The following is a 25,565-nucleotide window of genomic DNA, read 5'->3' as shown; positions in this document are numbered from 1 at the left end:
ATTGTTTTCAGATAAGTTTTGTATTACAGCATTGTCTAAACTGTTTCAAGGTAAGCTTTGTAACCATCGTCTAAACTGTTTTCAGATATGTTTCATGTGATAACATTATCTGAGTTTTATATTATTATATTGTTGTCTAAACTGTTACTTGACTATTTGATAGGTGTTACTGAGGTTTGAGTGGACTTATGTTTATGGTAAAATGAATAATTCAGAAAGGCTTAGAGAAATCACAGATGAAGAGCATTGTACTTCAGAATATCGTCTATCCAAAAGTGAGTGTAATGAAGATGATGAGCAACAGAATTCATGTAGAAGTAAATGACAGAGAGAATATAGAAGACAGAAGATTAAACTGAATAGGAATCATGAAGAAGCATACAGTGTCATGCCAGAAAGGCAAAATAGTTCCTGTAAAATATTTTGTAAAGGTGGTTTGCCACTGTAGACTAAAATGTGCTTCAAAAATAACTGAAGAAGAAAGGAACAGAATTTTTGATACTTTTTGGAAAATGGGATCTTTTAACTCTCAAAATGCCTACCTATGTGGACTAATTAGTTCAGAATCTCTTGCAGCTAGAAGAGCACAAAAAAGGATCCCAACCTCCAAAGGTCTGTATCAACAAATACTATTTACATGCTCAGAATATTCAGTTAAAGTCTGCAAACAGTATTTTCTGAGAACTTTTCTAATTTCCAATGGCAGGATGATTTGTACACAAAAAGTAAAGAAAGGAGAGGAGCCTATTAGTGATTTAATTTCCAATAAAACAGTAGAAGATACAATCAGTCATATTCAGTCCCACATTAAAAGCTTTCCATGTCATCAGTCACATTATTCTTGATCAGAAAACCTAATAGACATTCTTGAGTCCTGAACTGAATTGAACATCAGTATTATGTAGCATTTATCTACTGAAAAATGTTTCAAAACTTTGGAACCAGCACAAATTATTCCAACATCAATCATTATTTATTTATTTTTACAGATTCTCAGCATTCACAAACTAAATTAATAAACACAAGTGAGGCAGTGGCTATCACATTTCTAAGCAAGAGATGCTCTGTTTCTGGTTCAAATTCATCACTTCTGAGTTGTTCAATGATTGATTATGTATGGTATCTTTATTTCTTTTGCGTTGTCTTCCATGTCGGGGTGCCCTCATCTCATTTAACTGCTTTTCTTAATAGTTATCCATGAACAAACACAAAACTCATTAAGGTGGTGTGGGTAAACACAGGTTGATGGGGATGGTACAAAGTGCACAATGCAGTAATAAAAGTGGAAGCTTTTGCACATCTACATGTTCCTTTGCTTCAGGTCACTTAAAATACACAAAGTACAGTGCAAGAAAAATCACAAACCTTTACAGGCTGTATGAGGATAGTAAATGAATGTTTAAAATTATGACAAAATGTTTATTTAAATGATATTAACAAATAATGTGGTATCTGTCATGCTAAAGGTAACAATGACTTTGTGTCAGAAAACATCCATAGTTTCAAATTTTGATTAAGGCTATCTGGTAATCCATATTCCTGAAGATGGCTTTTATTGAATAAAACTTATTAGCTATACATCTATAACCCACAAACAATGTTTTCTGTGGGCTGTGAAACAGCTCTACTTCAAATACACACACAAAAAATTCAGCTTAGCAAGCAGCAGCAGTCACAAGTGGACAATCAAGTTAAGTGTAAACTTGCAGTGCAGATGTTTCTTCACCTGATAAGTTTGCTTCTTGCGTGGAGATCCATGTTCTGCAATTGTCCGCATCACTCAGTATTATTAATTTATCATCTTGTCACAGTTGTGGAAGTGACATTCGAATACCCCCCCCCCCACACACACACACACATACAAAACATACTATGAGTTACATCAATGAGTTGCAGCTAGTATTTAATCTAAGGCTGCGCCTTGCTGACTAGAAAATGCTTCTACGAAAGGAATATTTAGATAAATTCACAAAACACAACCAGAAAGTCACAAAAATGCTGTCTGCAGCTACTTGATAAATAGAATTTTTATCTAGTTGTATTTGATTGTAGTTTCATTCTGAGGATCATTTTCTCAAAACAAAATATCAAAAAATAAATAACAAACAACATAGTTTCCTTGAAATGTACAAAGTAACCTTGATATACATGGTGGCTGCAATATGAAACTAGCTGCTCACTGGTGTTTGTGCAAGTTATCATCTTATGTGGATCCCAATCAAAAGGTAAAAACAATGCCATTAGCATATCATGAAAAACTGTAATGGAAGACACAAAAAATGTGGCTGATAGAAAACATTTACAATTTTAAATGGAAAAGAAATGCAGATTAATGTTACAGCCTTTTTAAAATGCAATCCTTTTTTTTTTTTAACAAAACTTTCTGTTCTTTTCATTTCAGTTATACTTCTCATGGGTTTCCCTATCATAACATATCATAAAAAAAGAAAAAGAAATGGTAAATTGCATAGAGAAACTTGAAACAAGCCTACAGTCAAATAATGAGCTTGTGCATTTGTTGGTAAAATGTGTATGCTTTATATATACATAAAATTAACTACATACAGAATATATGTTCTTTATTGTGCTCCAGTTAATTAAAAACATAAAAGAAAACACGCAGTAGTGATGACTTAATGCAAACAAATAAATCTATGCAAATATTAAAGCTGTAATTTGGCAGTAACACAGTCAACTCCAAAATGATGCGGTGGAATCACATTCAGGAATGCAAAGAAAACAAAAGGTTTTTTCCCTATAGCATTCACTTGAAGAAAGAAGTAACTTTCTTCATAAGCTATGTTTAGCAGCAGATACTGCTCTTTGAAAATAAATGCAATAAACTATGTGAAAGTAATGGAATCCAAATTTATTGCAGTTTAACATATTTGCTGTTCATACTGAATATTTATGCGTTTAATTAACCTATAAGCCAATTTACAAATATCTATTTCTTTTGCACTATGTGTATCAAAAACAAATAGAAAGTGTCAAACAAAATGTAAGGAATGACTTGGGTTTCAGGAAAATGCTTTAAATTTCAACTCAAGTCTGAGATATGAAAACATTTATGAATTAATAAAAACATTTATGGGCACTAAGTTTTAAATCTCTTACTCATCATGTATTTGAAGTCAGATATTTCAGTCATTTACATTCAGCACCATTTAAACAGAGAAATCTGTCATTCACATTCCCTTAATATACACACATATGCACAATTAGCTACCACAGTACAACACTGAGTCAGAGTCTGTTCTTTTAATGTCAGTACATATCAAACTCAGTGTCTTCAGTGAGAAGGTAGCCACATGTTTGAGCATGCCTTAAAAAAAATCAGCCTCAAAAATACCACTTTCAACCAGCCTTTTCTTCTGATGACTTGCTGTCAGTTTCCTCATCTGAGTAATCTTCATCGTGATTGTGTGTTACACTTCGAGGAGTTTCTGGCCTTGGATGTGGTAACTGTCCTTGTGGCCGTTCCATAAACTGCAACACACAGGAAAACAAAACAACCCAGTTTCTTAATTCTCAAGTATTAGTGATCAGAAAACAACCAAAAATTATACATTTACAAATGTGGATATCCTAAAAGTTCTAACATTGCCTAATTATGTACAAACATGCATTTTTTAATGAGTAATAAGAAGTTAAATAAACTGTTACAAAATGATGCACACTTAACAGAAGAACAAAGATCTGATTGAAATATTTACAGTTCTGTGAAATGTACAAACATGCTTTTTTTTTAAGTTAAATAAACTGTTACAAAATGATGCACACTTAACAGAAGAACAAAGATCTGATTGAAATATTTACAAAATGATGCACACTTAACAGAAGAACAAAGATCTGATTGAAATATTTACAGTTCTGTGAAAGATCAAAACTTCGTTATACCTAATTAATAAGATGTTGTTGTTGTGGTCTTCAGTCCTGAGACTGGTTAGATGCAGCTCTCCATGCTACTCTATCCTGTGCAAGCTTCTTCATCTCCCAGTACCTTCTGCAACCTACATCCTTCTGAATCTCCCTAGTGTATTCATCTCTTGGTCTCCCTCTACAATTTTTACCCTCCACGCTGCCCTCCAGTACTAAATTGGTCATCCCTTGATGCCTCAGAACATGTCCTACCAACCGATCCCTTCTTCTAGTCAAGTTGTGCCACAAACTTCTCTTCTCCCCATCCTATTCAATACTTCCTCATTAGTTATATGATCTACCCATCTAATCTTCCCCCTTCTTCTGTAGCACCACATTTCGAAAGCTTCTGCTCTCTTCTTGTCCAAACTATTTATCATCCATGTTTCACTTCCATACATGGCTACACTCCATACAAATACTTTCAGAAACGACTTCCTGGCACTTAAATCTATACTCCATGTTAACAAATTTCTCTTCTTCAGAAATGCTTTCCTTGCCATTGTCAATCTACATTTTATATCCTCTCTACTTCAACCATCATCAGTTATTTTGCTCCCCAAATAGCAAAACTCCTTTACTACTTTAAGTGTCTCATTTCCTTAAGAAAAGGAATAGGAATACAGTAAAATTTTATGGGAATTCCCGTGTCATGAAATCTATATTCTAGTGATTGAGAACAGATTTCAGGATGATAAGTACTACTTTGAAATGTTGTTTAACTGAATTATGCCATACCAAAGAAAAAAATTCTTCTTTATCATGTGTGAGGTTGAAAGGCACTAATCAATCACATCCTCATTTGGCACATAAGAAAATGCAATTACAGGTATAGTGGAGTACCAGGACAATAAAATAATGGGGATACACCAAGAGTAGGAAAAACAGGAGAATCTTGAGCCACACTGAAACCACAGGCAGGAAACTCAATATTAAGCCTCTGAATCAGGACTGTGGCTTATTGAACAGGCCTCAGCATAAGAATAAGGACTTTGCTTTTGGAACATGGAATGTTATAAGTGTCTGGTGAAAATTCAAAAATTCAATGAATAAATCTAGGAAAATAAAATTTTCATTTAGAATTTGGCTATAATTATTTTACAAAGACCTATCCCTAATGCATCATTCATTAGAGCACAGACCATATAGTTCCAGTGTCAAATGCATATTATCAACAGGCACAATCTTATCTCCTTAAATGCATATGTATCCACTTTACAGCCAATTGGAGAAAATATACAATTCCTTGAAGGAGTACGATACCAACATACATGATGTAATACTTTGGAAAAAAGACAAAGACCATCAAATAGCGGATTAATTAAATATGTAACGAGGAGCTTTGGACATAAGAATGGCAGAAGCAGTGTGGGTGAAAATCAGAGACAATACGGAAATCAAAGATGAGCACATTAGTATCTGGAAGGAAACAGAGATTGTAAGATGAGAAAGAGATGTACTTTACATAGAGGCTTCATAAGGGAAAAAAAAATTTTTGGTTACCTTAAAATACGAGAATCTAAATAGGTTTACAAAGAAAAAACAAGACGATCAAAAACCTGAAGAACAGCAAAATATGCAAAAGAGATCATATGCATGATGAGAGAGGTTTACAGGAACTAAAATCACTTCTAGAAATTACAGAAAGAAAAGAAACAATATATACAGACTGCCCTCATATGTCTCTTAATAAAGATAAATTATGCTTTTGTCTGTGACAACTGCAGGATAATTCCTCTACTGGATGCCACATACGCAAACTTTTGCCTACTTGTCTCCTGAAAAAGACTGGCATCTGTCATGGAAGACATTAGAGAGGCTTTCATAAAAACAACGGCAGTAAGCTACCTTCCCCCACTTAAGATACCAGAAAATGTCTGTGTATGTAATACAGGAATCGTCATTCCCACTGTGTATGTTAGAAGTTGTATGATAGTCAAACATTGGTAAATATTTTCAAAGAGTTTGATTTATGCTCAAAATTAATCTGTTTAGTATTGAGGTGTACAGAAGAAACTTACTGCAGAATCGTGACACCAGTGGAAAAGCATTTAAAGTTAACTCTCAACTAAAGCAGGAGCTCCTTTAAAACAAATACTAATGGAATTAAATTGAATCATTAGGTTGCTTATGCAGGTGATTAGTGCCACTAACAGAGTCAAGATGCAAAAGTATTATAAAATGTCAAAAAGTGGATCTACATGAAAATGAAAAATAACACATATTTTTCTTGCATTGCAGCTCCCTTCCCTTGGATATAGATTGATTTAACTGGGAGGTGGTCTTCAATATACTACATTTTTATGTATGTTATAAGACCACCAATGCCAATTTTCTAAGAATTTACTGACCCTAAACTGCCACAAGTCTTTTGTGCTACTAACAGCAGGGAAACTCGGTCCCCAATTGCTCGTCACTGATTCACAATGGACCACCAATTGACAGCAAATTCTATAACCCATCAATACCTTCTCATATTATGCACTCCCTCTATTCCAGCAGTGGCCATGGGTACTTGAGGACCAACCACCATGGTTCAGAGACCCTGTTAACCTGTAGCTCCCCCTATGACTGGCTGAATATGTCAGTTCAAAGGTCAAAAGAAGCTGACCACATACTAGTTCCATCACAATCATGCCTAGTAAAGCACTGTAGTGTCCAAACCAACACTCGATTTGATAACAGCTTTACCTTCAGCATCTCAGAAAACTGACATCAATTGTCTTATGGTATGAACACTTAACACCCCAGCTAAATTAGTCTATCCCTGAGGAAGCCAAAGAAATATGACCATGTTTATCACTTTAAGTATTTGATATGATGATGCAGCAGTAAGTCCAGAAAGATTTTAATAAAATTTACACTGGTTGCAGAAGCCTACATACATATAGCAGATACTTTCCTTGTCATTGACATTTCAGCATAAAAAGAACCAAGTGGTTTAAATATCTAAGACATCTTTTATAGAAATAATATCTGAAAGGAAACTGAAATGAATACACACATAACAGATGCTAGTAGAGCATTTGAGAGGTTCTCTGACATATATATTTTTTTTTTTATTTCAACCATGTGAGACAAAAAATTGCTTGTTCCAGATGTCAGTATCTGCCTCCTCTAATCAATCACTCGTGTTCATGTTTCTGTAAAGGATGAAAGGCTCTAAGCTTTGGAAAGAAAGATGAGAACAGATTTGTAGCATTAAAAAAATTACAATGATGGAGATTTTTATGTGTTACAAGCAAGTTATCCCTGGAAAGGAGAACTACAAAGTATTAATATGTGACATAAAACTATTACAATATTGTCTAAGTACTGAGACAATAAAAGCTGGGAATATAATTAGGATGCTCTAAAGCAAACACCCTTCCAAATCAACATCCTGCAGACCTCATGGAACCTGAAGCGGGAAGACCAAACCATAATAGAATGGTAATATCCAGGACATTGGGGCATATACACACGAAAGATTTACAGGGTAGAATCTGATAAAAAAATTTATTGAGCAGGTGTATGATCAACTAAGGTAATTTCTCCAAAAAATAATAAAACAAGCATTATTCAGTGTCCAAGTCATTGCTCTAAAACAATCAGACTGCGGTCAGAGGTGGTGATAAGGGAAATTTTAGTACGGTGTTACTGCAGAGGCGTGTGATACACGCAGGTGCATATGCTAAAGCTAAAAATAAGTTATTTTCGGTTTTTTAGGGGCATATGCATCACTCATCATTCACTTGCAAGAGAGAAACTGCTGGCTCTCTTCACACCCCCTGCACCTCTCCCTTTTTGGTTATATATCTTCAAAACTTACATAAGAGCTAACACTTTGGCTCAAGAATCATAAAAGAAGGTTGAAGAATCATAAAAGAAGGTTGTGTACATGGAAGAAGCCTGGAGACATTGAAAGGTTTCAGATAGATTATATAATTGTAAGACAGAGATTTAGGAACCAAGTTTTGAAATCGTTAAGACATTTCCAGGGGCAGATGTGGACTCTTGACTACAATCTAATGGTTATGAACTGTAGATTACAACTGAAGAAATTGCAAAAAGGTGGGAATTTAAGGAGATGGGACCTGGACAAACTGACAGAAATAGAGGTTGTACAGAGTTCTAGGGAGAGCAATAGGAAACGATTGACAAGAATGGGGGAAAGAAATACAGTAGAAGAAGAATGGGTAGCTTTGAAAGATGAAGTGGTGAAGGCAGCAGAGGATCAAGTAGGTAAAAAGACAAGGGCTAATAGAAATCCTTGGGTAACAGAAGAGATATTGAATTTAATTGATGAAAGGAGAAAATACAAAAATGCAGTAAATGAAGTAGGCAAAAAGGAATACAAACGTCTCAAAAATGAGATTGACAGGAAGTGCAAAATGGCTAAGCAGGGATGGCTAGAGGACAAATGTAAGGATGTATAGGCGTATATCACTAGGGGTAAGATAGATACAGCCTACATGAAAATTAAAAGGACCTTTGGAGAAAAGAGAACCACTTGTATGAATATCAAGAGCTCAGATGGAAACCCAGTTCTAAGCAAAGAAAGGAAAGCAGAAAAACGGAAGGAGTATATAGAGGGTCTATACAAGGGCGATGTACTTGAGGACAATATTATGGAAATGGAAGAGGATGTAGATGAAGATGAAGATGAAATGGGAGATATGATACTGCGTGAAGAGTTTGACAGAGCACTGAAAGAGTTAAGTCGAAACCAACATTCCATTAGAACTACTGATAGCCTTGGGAGAGCCAGGCCTAACACAACTCTACCATCTAGTGAGCAAGATGTATGAGACAGGCGAAATACCATCAGACTTCAAGAAGAATATAATAATTCCAATCCCAAAGAAAACAGGTGTTGACAGATGTGAAAATTACTGAACTATCAGTATAATAAGCCATAGCTGCAAAATACTAAACTGGTAGAAGCCGACCTCGGGGAAGATCAGTTTGGATTCCGTAGAAATGTTGGAACACGTGAGGCAATACTGACCTTTGACTTATCTTAGAAAATAGATTAAGCAAAGACAAACCTATGTTTCTAGCATTTGTAGACTTAGAGAAAGCTTTTGACCATGTTGACTGGAATACTTCTTTCAAATTCTGAAGGTAGCAGGGGTCAAATACAGGAAGCGAAAAGCTATTTACAATTTGTAAAGAAACCAGATGGCAGTTACAAGGGTCGAGGGGCATGAAAGGGAAGCAGAGTTGGGAAGGGAGTGAGGCATGGTTGTACCCTTTCCTTGATGTTATTCAATCTGTATATTGAGCAAGCAGTAAAGGAAACAAAAGAAAAATTTGGAGTAGGAATTAAAATCCATGGAGAAGAAATAAAAACTTTGAGGTTCGCCGACGACATTGCAATTCTGTCAGAGACAGCAAAGGACCTGGAACTGCAGCTGAAAGGAATGGACAGTGTCTTGAAAGGACGATATAAGATGAACATCAACAAGAGCAAAACAAGGATAATAGAATCTAGTAGAATTAAATCTGGTGATGCTGAGGGTATTAGTTTTGTAAATGAGACACTTAAAGTAGTTAAGGAGTTTTGCCAATTGGGGAGCACAATAACTGATGACGGTGGAAGCAGAGAGGATATAAAATGTAGACTGGCAATGCAAGGAAAGCATTTCTGAAGAAGAGAAATTTGCTAACATTGAGTATAGATTTAAGTGCCTGGAAGTCTTTTCTGAAAGTATTTGTATGGAGTGTAGCCATATATGGAAATGAAACGTGGACAGTCAACAGTTTCAACAAGAAGAGAACAGAATCTTCGAAATGTGGTGCTACAGAAGAATGCTGAAGATTAGATGGGTAGATCACATAACTAATGAGGAGGTACTGAATAGAATTGGAGAGAAGAGCAATTCATGGCACAACTTGACTAGAAGAAGGGATCGGTTGGTAGGACATACTCTGAGGCATCAAGGGATCACCAATTTTGTATTGGAGGGTAGCTCGGAGGGTAAAAATCGTAGAGGGAGACCAAGAGATGAATACACTAAGCAGATTCAGAAGGATGTAGACTTACAGTAGGTACTGGGAGATGAAGAAGCTTGCACATGATAGAGTAGCATGGAGAGCTGCATCAAACCAGTCTCTTGGACTGAAGACCATTACAACAACATCTTCAAATTACCATTACTTCTACTTCAGACAATGGGAAGTCCAGGGTGGAATAACAAAATATGGAAAGAGTAGACTACTACTCCTCACACAGAGGTGTTGGAGTCGCAGTCATGCACAATGAAAATAGGATGTAAGAATTTTTTTTTTTTTTTTTTTTTTTTTTTTTTTTTTTTTTTTTTTTTTTTTTTTTTCTTTCAGTTACAATCCTTCTTAACAAGTAGGAAACACACACACAAATGGCCACTATCTCTGGGTATAATTCCCGACTGATTGTGTCTTAAATCAGCAGCAATCTAGCTAGGGTGGGTAAATGGGGATAAAGAAGAGGGATAGCAAGGTAAGGGAGGAATAAGGTGCTGATGGTGGGAGCGTGCAGGGATGTTGTGGGGGCAGGACAAGGTTGCTAGGTGCAGCATCAGATAACTGTGCCGGGTGGGGTTGGAAGAGGGATAGTAGGAAGGGGAAGACATCAGATGGCAGAGGCTCTGAAGCAGGCATTAAAGTGAAGCACATAATTTTGGGCAGCATGTTCGCAAGTGGGTGGTCAAGCCATCTTGTGTCTCAGTCTTCCAGTGACCACTGATGCGGATAAACAGCTTTTTAGTTGTCACACCCACATAGAATCAGCACATTCTAGACATGTCACTGGCATCTCCTAGCCTGTCATGTGCAGGAACACCTGTGGAAACCACCATGTATCTACTGACTTAACTGTTCCCACTGTACAGCACGCTACCTGGGCATGACAACTAACAAGCTATCTGCCCACGTAAATTACCACTGCCAGACTGAGGCCAAGAGACTGCTGGACCATCCAGCTGCTGAATGTGCTGCCCAACATGATGTGCTTCATCTTAATGACTGCTTCACAGCATGTTCCATTTGGATTCTTCCCAACACCACCAGCTTTCCAGAATTTCCCTACAACACATTCCCATATCCCCCCTTGGCCTCAACCCTCACTAGCCCATTCTTCACTTTCCTTTCCCATTCCCTACTCCCACTCCACTATTACACATGGGTTCATCCCATCATCCCACCAACCAATCTACATAATCCTTTCCACTTCTCCTACTTCCTGCCCCTTCCCTGTTCCCACTCACTTTCCTCCCCACCCCTCCTCCATCTCACCCGCAAAGGCAACACTATCGTCTTCCTCCTCACCTACCCTGCTGTTTGTTCCCCTCCCAACTCCATGCTGCTTCTTAAGCCAAATATTCACCCTATCTAGACTGCTGCTCCCATCAGATGCAGCCACAGTCAAACCTTAGTGCTGTAGGCAGTTGCCATGTATACATGAGTGGTTTTTGTCCAATAAGCATGATTTTTCTACTTCTGAAGAAGAACTATGCCTGAAAGTTAAAAATATTTCAGCATTCTTTCTCAATGTGCCTGTGTCTGACTAAACAACTCCTTTATGTTGTGATCAACAGTCTAGCCTTTCCACATTGTTATTCACATTGAAGTGAACAAAGACGATTTGGCACACACTGTTCTTGTTACCATTCATTCCATCTATTATCAGGGAACTAATAACAGCTGCATATATAATAAACCACTCTACAGTGTGTAGCAGAGGGTACTTGGTACCTATATGACAACCATTCGTCCATATTTCATTTGTGTACAGGGCTTATTTTTGAAGACCCTACGTATGATTCACTATGAGAGCAAAAGAACTGTACAGTGCATTAGCAATGTCACCTTTCTTCAAGAGATTCCTATTAAGTTCCCCATGTGTCACCATCGCATTTTTGTATGGACTATATTGTTATGTTGTGGTCCTAGGAGTGCATCTTTGAATTCACATGATGTCTGTTGTCATGTCTACTTGATAAGGATTGCAATTGTTGGAGCAGTACTTCAGAATTGGTTTCACTAGCCCCTATTACTGACTTAATGTGTTCATTCCATTCTTTATAACTTCACTGTGTTATCTGTAAACATTTAAGTAGTTAGAGACTTCAGAAGCTTACCACTAATATACTGAATTCTATTTCTTTATTGTGGATGTTATTTTCCATTTATTCACATTGAAACCATACTGTGATTTAGTACCCCACAATACAATGATGACATGCTTCTATAGACAACAGCATTGCCAGTGAACAGTCTGAGTGCTGCTGACACAATCCATATATCATTTAAGTTGACTAAGAACATCTGTTGTCTTCCTCCCTTGAGGCACACCTGATGTTAATTTTGTTTCGGCTTTAAATTTGCCATCCTGTACAACATACTGGGTTCTAATAGTAAAAAAATCTTTGAACTATTCACAGTGACTAACTTATTAAGCTTAGCCTACTTTCTGTGGAATTTACACACTTGTCCCAGTCAATACTGCACCATAATTTTATTGAGAAATTGTGTCGAATAGGACATCATCAGATGTTGATAGATGCTCAGATTCAGTTCTTCACTTGCCCCCCCCCCCCCCCCCCCCCCCCACACACACACACCTAATAGCCATTGACGCTTCCTACACCTCAAGAAATGGCTTTCTTCTCAACTTTAATTCTGGATTGTCTGTGAATCATAAATGCTTGGCAAATAATGGTTGCCATGTACAAAACTGAGCAGAAAGCAGATACATGTAGCTATCATATTACATTTTTTATCTTCATCTCCAGCGCCTCATATAACACAATGGTGGCAGTTCACACCACTAATGATGAAATTAATAACTGCAGCTGAGTTCCTTCTAATCATTCTTCCAATGTCCAACTGCAACTCCAGTCCACCATTGTTAAAAACAAGTACAGATAATCATCAACACAAGCCACAAGTATCTGCAATGTAAATGAAACAGCAGCAGCTTTCTATCTGCTCAATGAATTTCTAAAGTATCAGACACTTCCTTTTTGAATGAAACTTCTTTCTGGAGTAATACACATTGTTTGTAGTGTTCCTCAATCCTTCACTTAATCCACAACAAATACATTATAAACCTGAGAAATCTTAAATGCCAAATAAATAAACACCTAAGAACGGCTATTTTAATATATACAGGAAATAAATAGGTAAATTACTTCAGTGTAATAGAGAAGAGCATGGAGTACATAATTCATTAAATGCCAGTCGACAAAAGCATCAGAAGCATGCAGAAATAAAATAGAAACCCAGTTTTATCGATGATAATGACATACAAAAGAAAGCTTACTCACATCATGCTTCTAAAAGTTTATTTAGTTATTTCTTCAACATATTAATAGCCATTCGTAGCTCTTCATTCCGTATCTATTCTACATTTGTTTAAAGTAAGCACTATGTATTTTACTCTCTATCTATATTGACTTCCAGAAGTGGGAGATGTTCTTTCTATTGATAATATCCATTCTCCAAGTAGATAAAGGGTAAAATAATTTTTCAGTGATGATTTTAACCTAATGGTATTAATTTGTTACATAATTACCCTTCAATAATTCTCATTGAATCAGCAAAATGCTGCAAGATTTAATGATTAAGTGTGTTTTTGATTAATCCATTCTACCACATTTTGAACATACACTCCTGGAAATTGAAATAAGAACACCGTGAATTCATTGTCCCAGGAAGGGGAAACTTTATTGACACATTTCTGGGGCCAGATACATCACATGATCACACTGCAGAACCACAGGCACATAGACACAGGCAACAGAGCATGCACAATGTCGGCACTAGTACAGGGTATATCCACCTTTCACAGCAATGCAGGCTGCTATTCTCCCATGGAGATGATTGTAGAGATGCTGGATGTAGTCCTGTGGAACGGCTTGCCATGCCATTTCCACCTGGCGCCTCAGTTGGACCAGCGTTCGTGCTGGTCGTGAAGACCGCGTGAGACGACGCTTCATCCAGTCCCAAACATGCTCAATGGGGGGACAGATCCGGAGATCTTGCTGGCCAGGGTAGTTGACTTACACCTTCTAGAGCATGCTGGGTGGCACGGGATACATGCGGACGTGCATTGTCCTGTTGGAACAGCAAGTTCCCTTGCCGATCTAGGAATGGTAGAACGATGGGTTCGATGACGGTTTGGATGTACCGTGCACTATTCAGTGTCCCTTCGACGATCACCAGAGGTGTACGGCCAGTGTAGGAGATCGCTCCCCACACCATGATGCTGGGCGTTGGCCCTGTGTGCCTCGGTCGTATGCAGTCCTGATTGTGGCACTCACCTGCACGGCGCCAAACACGCATACGACCATCATTGGCACCAAGGCAGAAGCGACTCTCATCGCTGAAGACGACACGTCTCCATTCATCCCTCCATTCATGCCTGTCGCGACACCACTGGAGGCGGGCTGCACGATGTTGGGGCGTGAGCGGAAGACGGCCTAACGGTGTGCGGGACCGTAGCCAAGCTTCATGGAGACGGTTGCGAATGGTCCTCGCCGATACCCCAGGAGCAACAGTGTCCCTAATTTGCTGGGAAGTGGCGGTGCGGTCCCCTACGGCACTGCGTAGGATCCTACGGTCTTGGCGTGCATCCGTGCGTCGCTGCGGTCCGGTCCCAGGTCGACGGGCATCTGCACCTTCCGCCGACCACTGGCGACAACATCGATGTACTGTGGAGACCTCACACCCCACGTGTTGAGCAATTCGGCAGTACATCCACCCGGCCTCCCGCATGCCCACTATACGCCCTCGCTCAAAGTCCGTCAACTGCACATACGGTTCACGTCCACGCTGTCACGGCATGCTACCAGTGTTAAAGACTGCGATGGAGCTCCGTATGCCACGGCAAACTGGCTGACACTGACGGCGGCGGTGCACAAATGCTGCGCAGCTAGCGCCATTCGACGGCCAACACCGCGGTTCCTGGTGTGTCCGCTGTGCCGTGCGTGTGATCATTGCTTGTACAGCCCTCTCGCAGTGTCCGGAGCAAGTATGGTGGGTCTGACACACTGGTGTCAATGTGTTCTTTTTTCCATTTCCAGGAGTGTATTTAAACTACAGCTAAACCAATAACAAAATAATAAAACTGAACTTCTTAAAAAAATGCACATTTTTAATCAGTGCAATATGCACTCATTAGGTTTCTGCAGAAGCCCTTAAATGCTTTTGTGCAGCTTTGGACCTGTACTGGACCATCTAAATGTTCTAATACAAATGAAAAATGTTTGCAACAGACATATGTGTTTTGCAAAAATGTGTAAAGAGCATAAATACTGAAGAAATTTTTCGAGAAATGTTTTGTGCTTCATATAGTGCACTTTTTGCGACAGAGTTAGAAATTTCTCTGATGATGGTGAATGTCTGTTTCTTTCAGGGCAAACATAATGTTTTTCCAATTAATCATTTTTGCTTCACAGACATAAGCTGTTGTTAACTCTTAGGAGTCCATGGGATACAAATTTTCCACAATAGCCTCTCCACTGAGCAATGTGGTGCTGTGGTTAGCACACTGAACTCATTTTCAGGAGGACAACAGTTCAAATCCTTGTCCAGCCACACCAATTTAGGTTTTCTGTGATTTCCCTAAACTGGTATGATTCCTTTTAAAAGGGCTTGGCCAATTTCCTTCTCTATCCTTTCCTAATCTCAGTTTGTGCTCCACCCATAATGACCTCGCTGTTGATGGAACGTTAAAACACTGCTCCTCTTCATAGTCTCCCAAAATACTGCCCCCCCCCCTCCTTTACTAAGATATCACCAGGAAAGCAGCTTGGATTGTTGTTAAGAACTCTGTAAACACTGCACATAGTTTATTGAAATCTCCACATGTATGAAGTAAATCAGTACAACATAATTTTCCATCTGCAGAACTCTGTCAGTATCCACTGCTCAACAAAATTAACAACACTAATGAATTTGGCACATAAATATTATTTAATATGGTACACATTATCATTATAGCTCATAAAATATATGTTTACAAAAGTCTACTTTATACTTTCTGAAATATCAACACATGTGAGCAAGGACAAAAAAACGCAAAAGTAAGGTAAGTTCTATTTTATAAAATGATGGTAGCATTTTCTTAGATAACCAGAATTTCAAATGAACTTTTGAACTGTAACATTTTTCGATTGAGTGTAAAGAGAGTTATGTCAAATTAAACTTCGGAAGCTTATTGCATAAAGAAGTAACATTTTTAGAGGAAGATAATGTTTCAATATGGTACTAAGATCACTCTGAATGTGGAATATTTTTATGTTTAGTGTTGTACACAAAGGAACATCACATTTTGTACAGAACATTGTTTTGCTTTTCAAAATTTTGAAAATTTCTTGGTGACTGCCACTTTAAGAATTTCTGGTGGATGAACAGCTCATTGATGACTTTGAGTGGAAAACTTGCAATTAGTTGCTTTCCCAGACTGATTATGAAATCCACTTTGCTTTTTCTACCACTATCTACCATGAAGAAAGAGCATCAAGGATTAACTCATTATTCTGGTGAAGTGTAAGCCCAGCAAGAAAAAAGTAAGTTGTCCTCACTGTTATTTATCCATCCATTGACCTCAGCTCCGAACCTTGGATGTAGAACTTTACTCTAGCTGGTGCGAATCAGTGGGATAAGTAAATACACGGCCTGACAAAAAACTAAATCCCCCATAAGGGGAAGAGGAAGCAAAATGAAACTTCACAGATTGGGATGGTATGTCACAGTATTTCAGTGACTACAAAGCAGTGTCAAATTTCCAATGAACTTGGCAACGTGAGTACACTTATCAGTATGACATTTTACCCCCTCTGTCCAGGGCATGCTGTATTGGTTCAGTTGGTAAGGTTGTCATAAAGCTGTTGAATCCTTTCCTGAGGAAAACTGGTCCACAACTGTTGTAACTGGTCTTTGATATCCTAAATACTGGCAATGGGATGGATTTGAAGTTGCAAGTTGGTCTCGTGTGTGTTCTATTAGAGATCTTGGTGGCCACAAGAATACCTACACATCACACAAATATTTCATACAGACACATGCCAGTGTGTACAGGCATTGTTCAGATGAAAAATGGCACCATAATGCTGCGACATGAGAGGTAATACATAACAACGCAGGATTTCTTTTATGTACCACTGTAACATCAGAGTTCCCTCAATCGTGACCAGCTGTAACTGAAGCCAAACTTGATGACTTCCCACACCGTAATGCCAGGAGTAACATTGCTGTGTCTCTCCAAAACATTATAAAAATGGAACCACTCTCCAGGTCACCATCTTACTTGCTGTTGATGGCCATCCAGGGTAGTGCAGAACCGCAATTCACCCATAAACAAACTCCAATGGCATTCAACAGCACTCCATTTTTCCCGATCATAGCAGCACTCCAAACATAGCCTTTTGTGTTGTGGTGTTAACAGCAGCCTATGCAAGAGGCAGTAATTCCACAGTCCAGCTATGAATGGTGCTGGATGACACAGCATGTTGCAAGGAGTCCATTACTTGTTCTCAGGTAGCAGACACAAATGTGCTTCATGCACATTACGATGATCTCCCTTTGTGGTGGTCAAATGTGGTTGACTGGAATCTTGATGATGAGTATGCCTGTGCTCATGTCTCCATACCATGGAGACATGAGCATTGTCACACCCGAATCCACTACAAATTTGCATTTTATGTAATCTGACTAGCCAGCCAAATGGAGATCCACAATGAAGTCCCCCTCAGAGTCTGGCAGGTGCTGATGCTGTAATCTCGCAGATATGTGGAATCTCCATGTTCTTCACAGTGATTTCTCAACATCTGATGATGTCCATTCCCTCTTATATATATCCCACCAGGCCTGCTAGCAACAACACTAAAGCAATCTGGTGGCTGTTCCACCGGTCACAGAGAACTGCAGCTCTATAATCATTTACATACCCACTGATTGTGTGTAAATGCATGAAATTACATAGACACCCTACTATGGCTTCTGAGTATTTCATTTTATGCATCAGGAATGTGTATGCATCTCCAGGACCACTCTACTATTCACATCCAAGTGATAGGCAGAGAGTTCATAGAACAGCAATCAGACTATTGCTCAACCATTCCATTCTCAAAAAACATATGGGGAAAATAAACTCCTAAATCTTTCCATGCACAGGCTTTTATTTCTGTTATTTTATTACACTGGTCTGTAAGTAGTCAACAAGATACTACAGGAGGAAAAGAAGTTTTGTGAAAATACAAAATGAGCTGCTGTTCTATGAAGTTTCTGATGTTCTCCATCAATCCTATTTGGTAAGGATGCAATACCACTCAGCAGTATTCCAGAAAAGAATGGATGAGCATAGTGAAGGCAGTCTCTTTAGTAGATTTTTTGCATCTCCCAAGTATTTTTCTAATAAAGTGCAGTCTTTGGTTTGACTTCTCCACACCACTTTCTATCTGATGGTTCCAATTTAAGTTGTTCACAATAGTAATCCTTAGTATTTAGTTGACTCAACAACTTTTAAATTTGAGTGACATATCATGTAATAAATACTTAACAGATTTTTTGTTACTCATGTGGAGGACTTCACACTTTTTGTTGTCTAGGATCAACTGTCACTTTTTGTGACAGACATCTTGTCTAAATAAATTTGCAAGTTTAAGGAAAGCAAATATGGATTTCTCATGAGATTCCATTTCATAATTTTTCCAATGATTTCAGATGGAAGGGAGAAAATGTGCTGGATATACTGTTTCCTATTAAAATGTTGTTCAAGAATCCATGACAACTGATCCCAAATCTCTGCCAAACTACATACTGCCAATGGTTGATGTGTGATTAAAGACTTCACAAGAAGTATACATTATTCAGTTTTGCCAGACATGAGGAGAAAAAGCTGATTTTATTATCAATCCTTTTTTCTTAAAAGCATTACAATGGTTCTTATGCAAAGTAAGGCTAGGGAAAGTCCTATAATTGTGCATTTCTCTTTCTTTTTGTATCTGGGCTTACACAGGAACAAACATCTTTGATTTCAGCAAAATACTCCTAGAAATGGAATGAGAGAGATAGCTGCATTTGTAATATTGATCGGTGTCAATGAATTTGCAGTCAGAGGCAAAGCAGAAGAGGTAACTCATTTGTCAGGTGCCTTCAAAAGGGATTCTGCATACAGTGTGGTACCTGATGGCTTTCCCACTTGCAATCTTTGTTTTAATATATTTTTCCCATGTGGAAGTTCCAAGCGGGAAAACGCCGGCAGACAAGCACAAGAACAAAACACACAAACACACACACAGAATTACTAGCTTTCGCAACCGATGGTTGCGTCTTCAGGAAGGAGAGGGAAAGACGAAAAGATGTGGGTTTTAAGGGAGAGGGTAAGGAGTCATTCCAATCCCGGGAGCGGAAAGACTTCCCTTAGGGGGAAAAAAAGAACAGGTGTACACTCGCGCACACACACACACACGCACACATATCCATCCGCACATACACAGACACAAGCAGACATATTTAGGCAAAGAGTAAGGGCAGAGATGTCAGTCGAGGCGGAAGTACAGAGGCAAAGAAGTTGGTGAAAGACAGGTGAGGTATGAGCGGCGGCAACTTGAAATTAGCGGAGGTTGAGGCCTGGCGGATATCGAGAAGAGAGGATATACTGAAGGGCGAGTTCCCATCTCCGGAGTTCGGATAGGTTGGTGTTGGTGGGAAGTATCCAGATAACTCGGACGGTGTAACACTGTGCCAAGATGTGCTGGCCGTGCACCAAGGCATGTTTAGCCACAAACACTGTCTGCCTGTGTCCATTCATGCGAATGGACAGTTTGTTGCTGGTCGTTCCCACATAGAAAGCGTCACAGTGCAGGCAGGTCAGTTGGTGGTCAGTTGGTAAATCACGTGGGTGCTTTCACACGTGGCTCTCCCTTTGATCGTGTACACCTTCCGGGTTACCGGACTGGAGTAGGTGGTGGTGGGAGGGTGCATAGGACAGGTTTTACACAGGGGGCGGTTGCAAGGTTAGGAGCCAGAGGGTAGGGAAGGTGGTTTGGGGATTTCATAGGGATGAACCAAGAGGTTACGAAGGTTAGGTGGATGGCGGAAAGACACTCTTGGTGGAGTGGGGAGGATTTCATGAAGGATGGATCTCATTTCGGGGCAGGATTTTAGGAAGTCGTATCCCTGCTGGAGAGCCACATTCAAGGTCTGATCCAGTCCCGGGAAGTATTCTGTCACAAGTGGGGCACTTTGGGGGTTCTTCTGTGAGAGGTTCTGGGTTTGAGGGGATGAGGAAGTGGCTCTGGTTATCTGCTTCTGTACCAGGTCGGGAGGGTAGTTGCGGGATGCGAAAGCTGTTTTCAGGTTGTTGGTGTAATGGTCGAGGGATTCAGGACTGGAGCCAATTCGTTTGCCACGAAGGCCTAGGCTGTAGGGAAGGGCCCGTTTGATATGGAATGGGTGGCAGCTGTCATAATGGAGGTACTGTTGCTTGTTGGTGGGTTTGATGTGGACGGATGTGTGAAGCTGGCCATTGGACAGATGGAGGTCAACATCTAGGAAAGTGGCATGGGATTTGGAGTAGGACCAGATGAATCTGATGGAACCAAAGGAGTTGAGGTTGGAGAGGAAATTCTGGAGTTGTTCTTCACTGTGAGTCCAGATCATGAAGATGTCATCAATAAATCTGTACCAAACTTTGGGTTGGCAGGCTTGGGTAACCAAAAAGGCTTCCTCTAAGCGACCCATAAATAGGTTGGCATACGAGGGGGCCATCCTGGTACCCATGGCTGTTCCCTTTAATTGTTGGTATGTCTGGCCTTCAAAAGTGAAGAAGTTGTGGGTCAGGATGAAGCTGGCTAAGGTGATGAGGAAAGAGGTTTTAGGTAGGGTGGCAGGTTGATCGGCATGAAAGGAAGTGCTCCATTGCAGCGAGGCCCTGGACGTGCGGGATATTCGTGTATAGGGAAGTGGCATCAATGGTTACAAGGATGGTTTCCGGGGGTAACAGACTGGGTACGGATTCCAGGCGTTCGAGAAAGTGGTTGATGTCTTTGATGAAGGATGGGAGACTGCATGTAATGGGTTGAAGGTGTTGATCTACGTAGGCAGAGATACGTTCTGTGGGGGCTTGATAACCAGCTAGAATGGGACGGCCAGGATGTTTGGATTTGTGAATTTTAGGAAGTAGGTAGAAGGTAGGAGTGCGAGGTGTCGGTGGGGTCAGGAGTTTGACGGAGTCAGGTGAAAGGTTTTGTAGGGGGCCTAAGGTTCTGAGGATTCCTTGAAGCTCCGCCTGGACATCAGGAATGGGATTACCTTGGCAACTCTACTACTTACCTTCCCTACCCTCTGGCTCCTACCCTTGCAACCGCCCCCGGTGTAAAACCTGTCCTATGCACCCTCCCACCACCACCTACTCCAGTCCGGTAACCCGGAAGGTGTACACGATCAAAGGGAGAGCCACGTGTGAAAGCACCCATGTGATTTACCAAGTGACCTGCCTGCACTGTGACGCTTTCTATGTGGGAATGACCAGCAACAAACTGTCCATTCGCATGAATGGACACAGGCAGACAGTGTTTGTTGGTAATGAGGATCACCCTGTGGCTAAACATGCCTTGGTGCACGGCCAGTACATCTTGGCACAGTGTTACACCGTCCGAGTTATCTGGATACTTCCCAACAACAACAACCTATCCGAACTCCGGAGATGGGAACTCGCCCTTCAGTATATCCTCTCTTCTCGAATTCCGCCAGGCCTCAACCTCCGCTAATTTCTAGTTGCCGCCGCTCATACCTCACCTGTCTTTCACCAACTTCTTTGCCTCTGTACTTCCGCCTCGACTGACATCTCTGCCCTTACTCTTTGCCTAAATATGTCTGCTTGTGTCTGTGTATGTGCGGATGAATATGTGTGCGTGTGTGTGTGTGTGTGCGCGCGAGTGTACACCTGTCCTTTTTTTCCCCCTAAGGGAAGTCTTTCCGCTCCCGGGATTGGAATGACTCCTTACCCTCTCCCTTAAAACCCACATCCTTTCGTCTTTCCCTCTCCTTCCTGAAGAAGCAACCATCGGTTGCGAAAGCTAGTAATTCTGTGTGTGTGTTTGTGTGTTTTGTTCTTGTGCCTGTCTGCCGGCGTTTTCCCGCTTGGTAAGTCTTGGAATCTTCGTTTTTAATATATTTTTCCCATGTGGAAGTTTCTTTCTATTATATATATATATATATGTGCACGGCCAGCACATCTTGGCACAGTGTTACACCGTCCGGGTTGTCTGGATACTTCCCACCAACACCAACCTATCCAAACTCCGGAGATGGGAACTCGCCCTTCAGTATATCCTCTCTTCTCGATATCCGCCAGGCCTCAACCTCCGCTAATTTCAAGTTGCCACCGCTCATCCCTCACCTGTCTTTCAACAACTTCTTTGCCTCTGTACTTCTGCCTCGACTGACATTTCTGCCCGAACTCTTTGCCTTTACAAATGTCTGCTTGTGTCTGTGTATGTGCGGATGGGTATGTGTGTGTGTGCGCGCGAGTGTACACCTATCCTTTTTTCCCCCTAAGGGAAGTCTTTCCGCTCCCGGGATTGGAATGACTCCTTACCCTCTCCCTTAAAACCCACAGCCTTTCGTCTTTCCCTCTCCTTCCCTCTTTCCTGAAGAAGCAACCGTCGGTTGTGAAAGCTAGAAATTCTGTGTGTGTGTTTTATTTATTGTGCCTATCTACCGGCGCTTTCCCGCTTGGTAAGTCTTGGAATCTTTGTTTTTAATATATTTTTCCCATGTGGAAGTTTCTTTCTATTTTATTTACATCTTTATTTATTCATTCATTCACACAGTGTTTTCTGTAAAACCTGTGTGAAGCGGAGAATCCAGTAGCTCCCTCAAGATACGTTTGGGGTCTCTCTCTCTCTCTCTCTCTCTCTCTCTCTCTCTTCTCTCCCCCCCCCCCCCCCACCCCCCCCTGTCACTTCTCCTACCTCATACCATTGTTTGGAGGAATAAATATAGTAATATTAAGCCTATCACCTTCTTCAGATTTGTTGGGATGTGTGCGCATGCTTGCTACATTTTTATTTTCACTATTATGTAATAGTGTTGGAGACATTATACAAATAAATGCATGTATTTCTTGAGATTTAAAATGAGATGGACCATATAACTGACATGTCACTAATCACTGAACAGTAACTAAGACTTATTTCTTTAAAACACTTGTTTAACTTTTTGATGCCATGCACAACTTTTCCATGCCTTGTATTCAAAACAGAATATGACAAAGTATTGACAGACTTATCTCCACAGAAATATGCTATACATTTGTATTTAATGTGTGAAAGCACAGGCAGTCCTATGTTCATATTTACTTGAGGCACTATTACTAGATGAGCTAAGAGCAATTAGCACACAAGTGATAAAACTGATTATTTCAATAGAATGAGAGAAATTAATACCTTTGTACTCCATCTCTGATGACAGGAAAGATACCAAAGAAATATATCAGTGTACAGCCAATAAAATATTCAAATGCCATTCAAATATAGAAAGAGGAAGTTATACTTGTACTTAGAGAAATGAGAAATCAGAATAGTTGTAGTAACACAGAATGAACTCACCTTCTGATGCTTTTCTGAGTTTTCTTCATCCTCAATTACAGAGAAAGTTCGAGAACGAGAAATCATGGGACTCTCCATTACGAATCTTTGTTCATGTGCAACTGTTGATTCATGGGGCATCTGCCAGAGAAATGTGAGATTTATTATTTAACAAGAATACTTCTCTCTCTCTCTCTCTCTCTCTCTCTCTCTGTCTGTGTGTGTGTGTGTGTGTGTGTGTGTGTGTGTGTGTGTGTGTGTGTGTGTGTGTTTGTTTGTTTGTTTGTTTGTTTTCACACAGACATAAACACACTATAAACCAACAGGAACAAAATAATGCTGCTGGACTTTCAGAAACTCATATAATGCATACACAAGTAAGCATGCTTACATGGAGAAGATTTTTCCTCTTTATTTCTTTTTAATTTATTCTTAACCATATGGAAATTCCAAACTATATTCTATATAAATCTTGCTATGATAGATATTTAAGGTTGGATAATGAATAAAACTATATCAACCCTGTCCATGATAGGGTGTTCCCTATTACGAACAATTTTATATTAAATTGTATATATCCAACACAATCAATATGCAATATTATTCCAATAAAATTTATTTCAATAGATACAGGTAACAACTATAAATCTATAATAGTCTACACTTTTTGTTTCACTAATACATGCAATCTCAAGAACATTGCATTATTGAACGACGCTGCATATTGCAGCTACAAGAGGCCTACACAAGGGCTCAAGCAGCTTCACAGATAAACAGAGGCAACATCGGATACTGAGTGATGCATGTTAGTATGGTATCACCCAGATACACTTCCAAATGAACAAAAAACAACTAACTATATTTTTCCCATGTGGAAGTTTCTTTCTATTTTATTTATAACTACAGTTATGGGTATTTGAGATCATTTATATGAAACAGAAAATGTAATAACTTTCGTTGTTGTGTGTTCAAAGGATTTCTTTTGCATGTAATGAAAGGGTAAAGTTATGAAAACTGAAAATAAACAGAACCATGGTGTAAATGGATGTGGCAGAGAGCAAAATGGTGCTCTTCAATTCAGAATGAAACAAATAGATGCATAATAATTACTAACCTGTTTCAGGTTTTTCTTTTGTCCGTAAAAGATAAAGGTGACAATGAAATTATTTTGAAGCTTATCAAGCATATTATACACAGTAATTCTTACTGCCATCTGTTGTTTGGGATCTAAATCAGAGGTCTTCAGAATGTGATCTGTAGACCAAAGTGGCCTGAGTCAAGTATTCATGTGGCCCACGGTTCTCAGACTATTTTATATTAATGCTAGCATTTTACTGCTTGCGAAGAATGTTTACACATATGTCACATATCGATGGTAGGTGTTGAAAACCTAGTAACTCCATCTGTCTGTGAAAACTCTTTAATTCCAGTAACCAGTAGCTCCATAATCAAAGAGAGATTTGAAAATGCATGGATTTCTCTAATCTGTCAATAACTCAACTTCTACTATACAGTTACACATGGAGTATCTTTATGAACCACTTTATTATTTTTTAAGGAACATTCTTTGCTTCAACTGTAAAATTTTATAAAATGGAGTTATGGTTTACACTGCCTACCACTGATATATTGCAAAAATATATGTTCAGTCTCTGTTGTTTTACACTGTGCAACACCAGAGAAGACATTAAATTTGTGTGTGGTATTGAGCTGCATGGCACAATTTTAGGTCCTACAACATGATAAAATTGTTGGCTTCCTGCAGACACAGTTGACAACCTGGACAGCACTAATAAGAGACAAACTGCAGTTTATACTTTAAAAAAAATTGAAGTCAGCTAAATACAGGAAAGAGACAAGTTGGCCACTCACTGCAGTGGCAGAGGGGCAAGTAGCGCAGCGACTGCAGGTTTACAGTTTGTGAGAGGAAAATTATTTTATTTATTTTCTTACTGTACTGACAACTCATGAGCATTTGTTTCTTCTAGCGATCAGTTTCTGTGGTACAGATATGAAATGGAAGTAACATGGATTCGTGAATGCATATTACAGAGATGGCCTTCTTGAAACACAATACATATT

At 39.5% G+C, this 25,565-nt stretch overlaps 1 protein-coding gene across 5 annotated transcripts in view; it reads right to left on the bottom strand.

Moving 5' to 3' along the window:
* Nucleotides 1-1,398: 1,398 nt before the first annotated feature.
* Nucleotides 1,399-25,565, bottom strand: part of LOC126275603 (cytosolic purine 5'-nucleotidase) — a 413,580-nt gene continuing 389,413 nt past the window's right edge. For all 5 annotated transcript variants that reach the window (XM_049977212.1, XM_049977210.1, XM_049977211.1 and 2 more), the window contains exons 11-12: nt 23,505-23,624; nt 1,399-3,489 (exon numbers count right to left, since the gene is read on the bottom strand). In XM_049977212.1, coding sequence (XP_049833169.1) covers nt 3,358-3,489; nt 23,505-23,624 — 252 coding nt within the window. In that variant the 3' untranslated portion in view covers nt 1,399-3,357. The remainder of the gene's footprint in view (nt 3,490-23,504; nt 23,625-25,565) is intronic.

Source organism: Schistocerca gregaria, chromosome 1 (assembly GCF_023897955.1).
Source record: "Schistocerca gregaria isolate iqSchGreg1 chromosome 1, iqSchGreg1.2, whole genome shotgun sequence".
Lineage (NCBI taxonomy): Eukaryota > Metazoa > Arthropoda > Insecta > Orthoptera > Acrididae > Schistocerca > Schistocerca gregaria.
The sequence above is the reverse complement of the archived record's forward strand: the minus strand, read 5'-3'. Positions and strand labels throughout refer to the sequence as shown.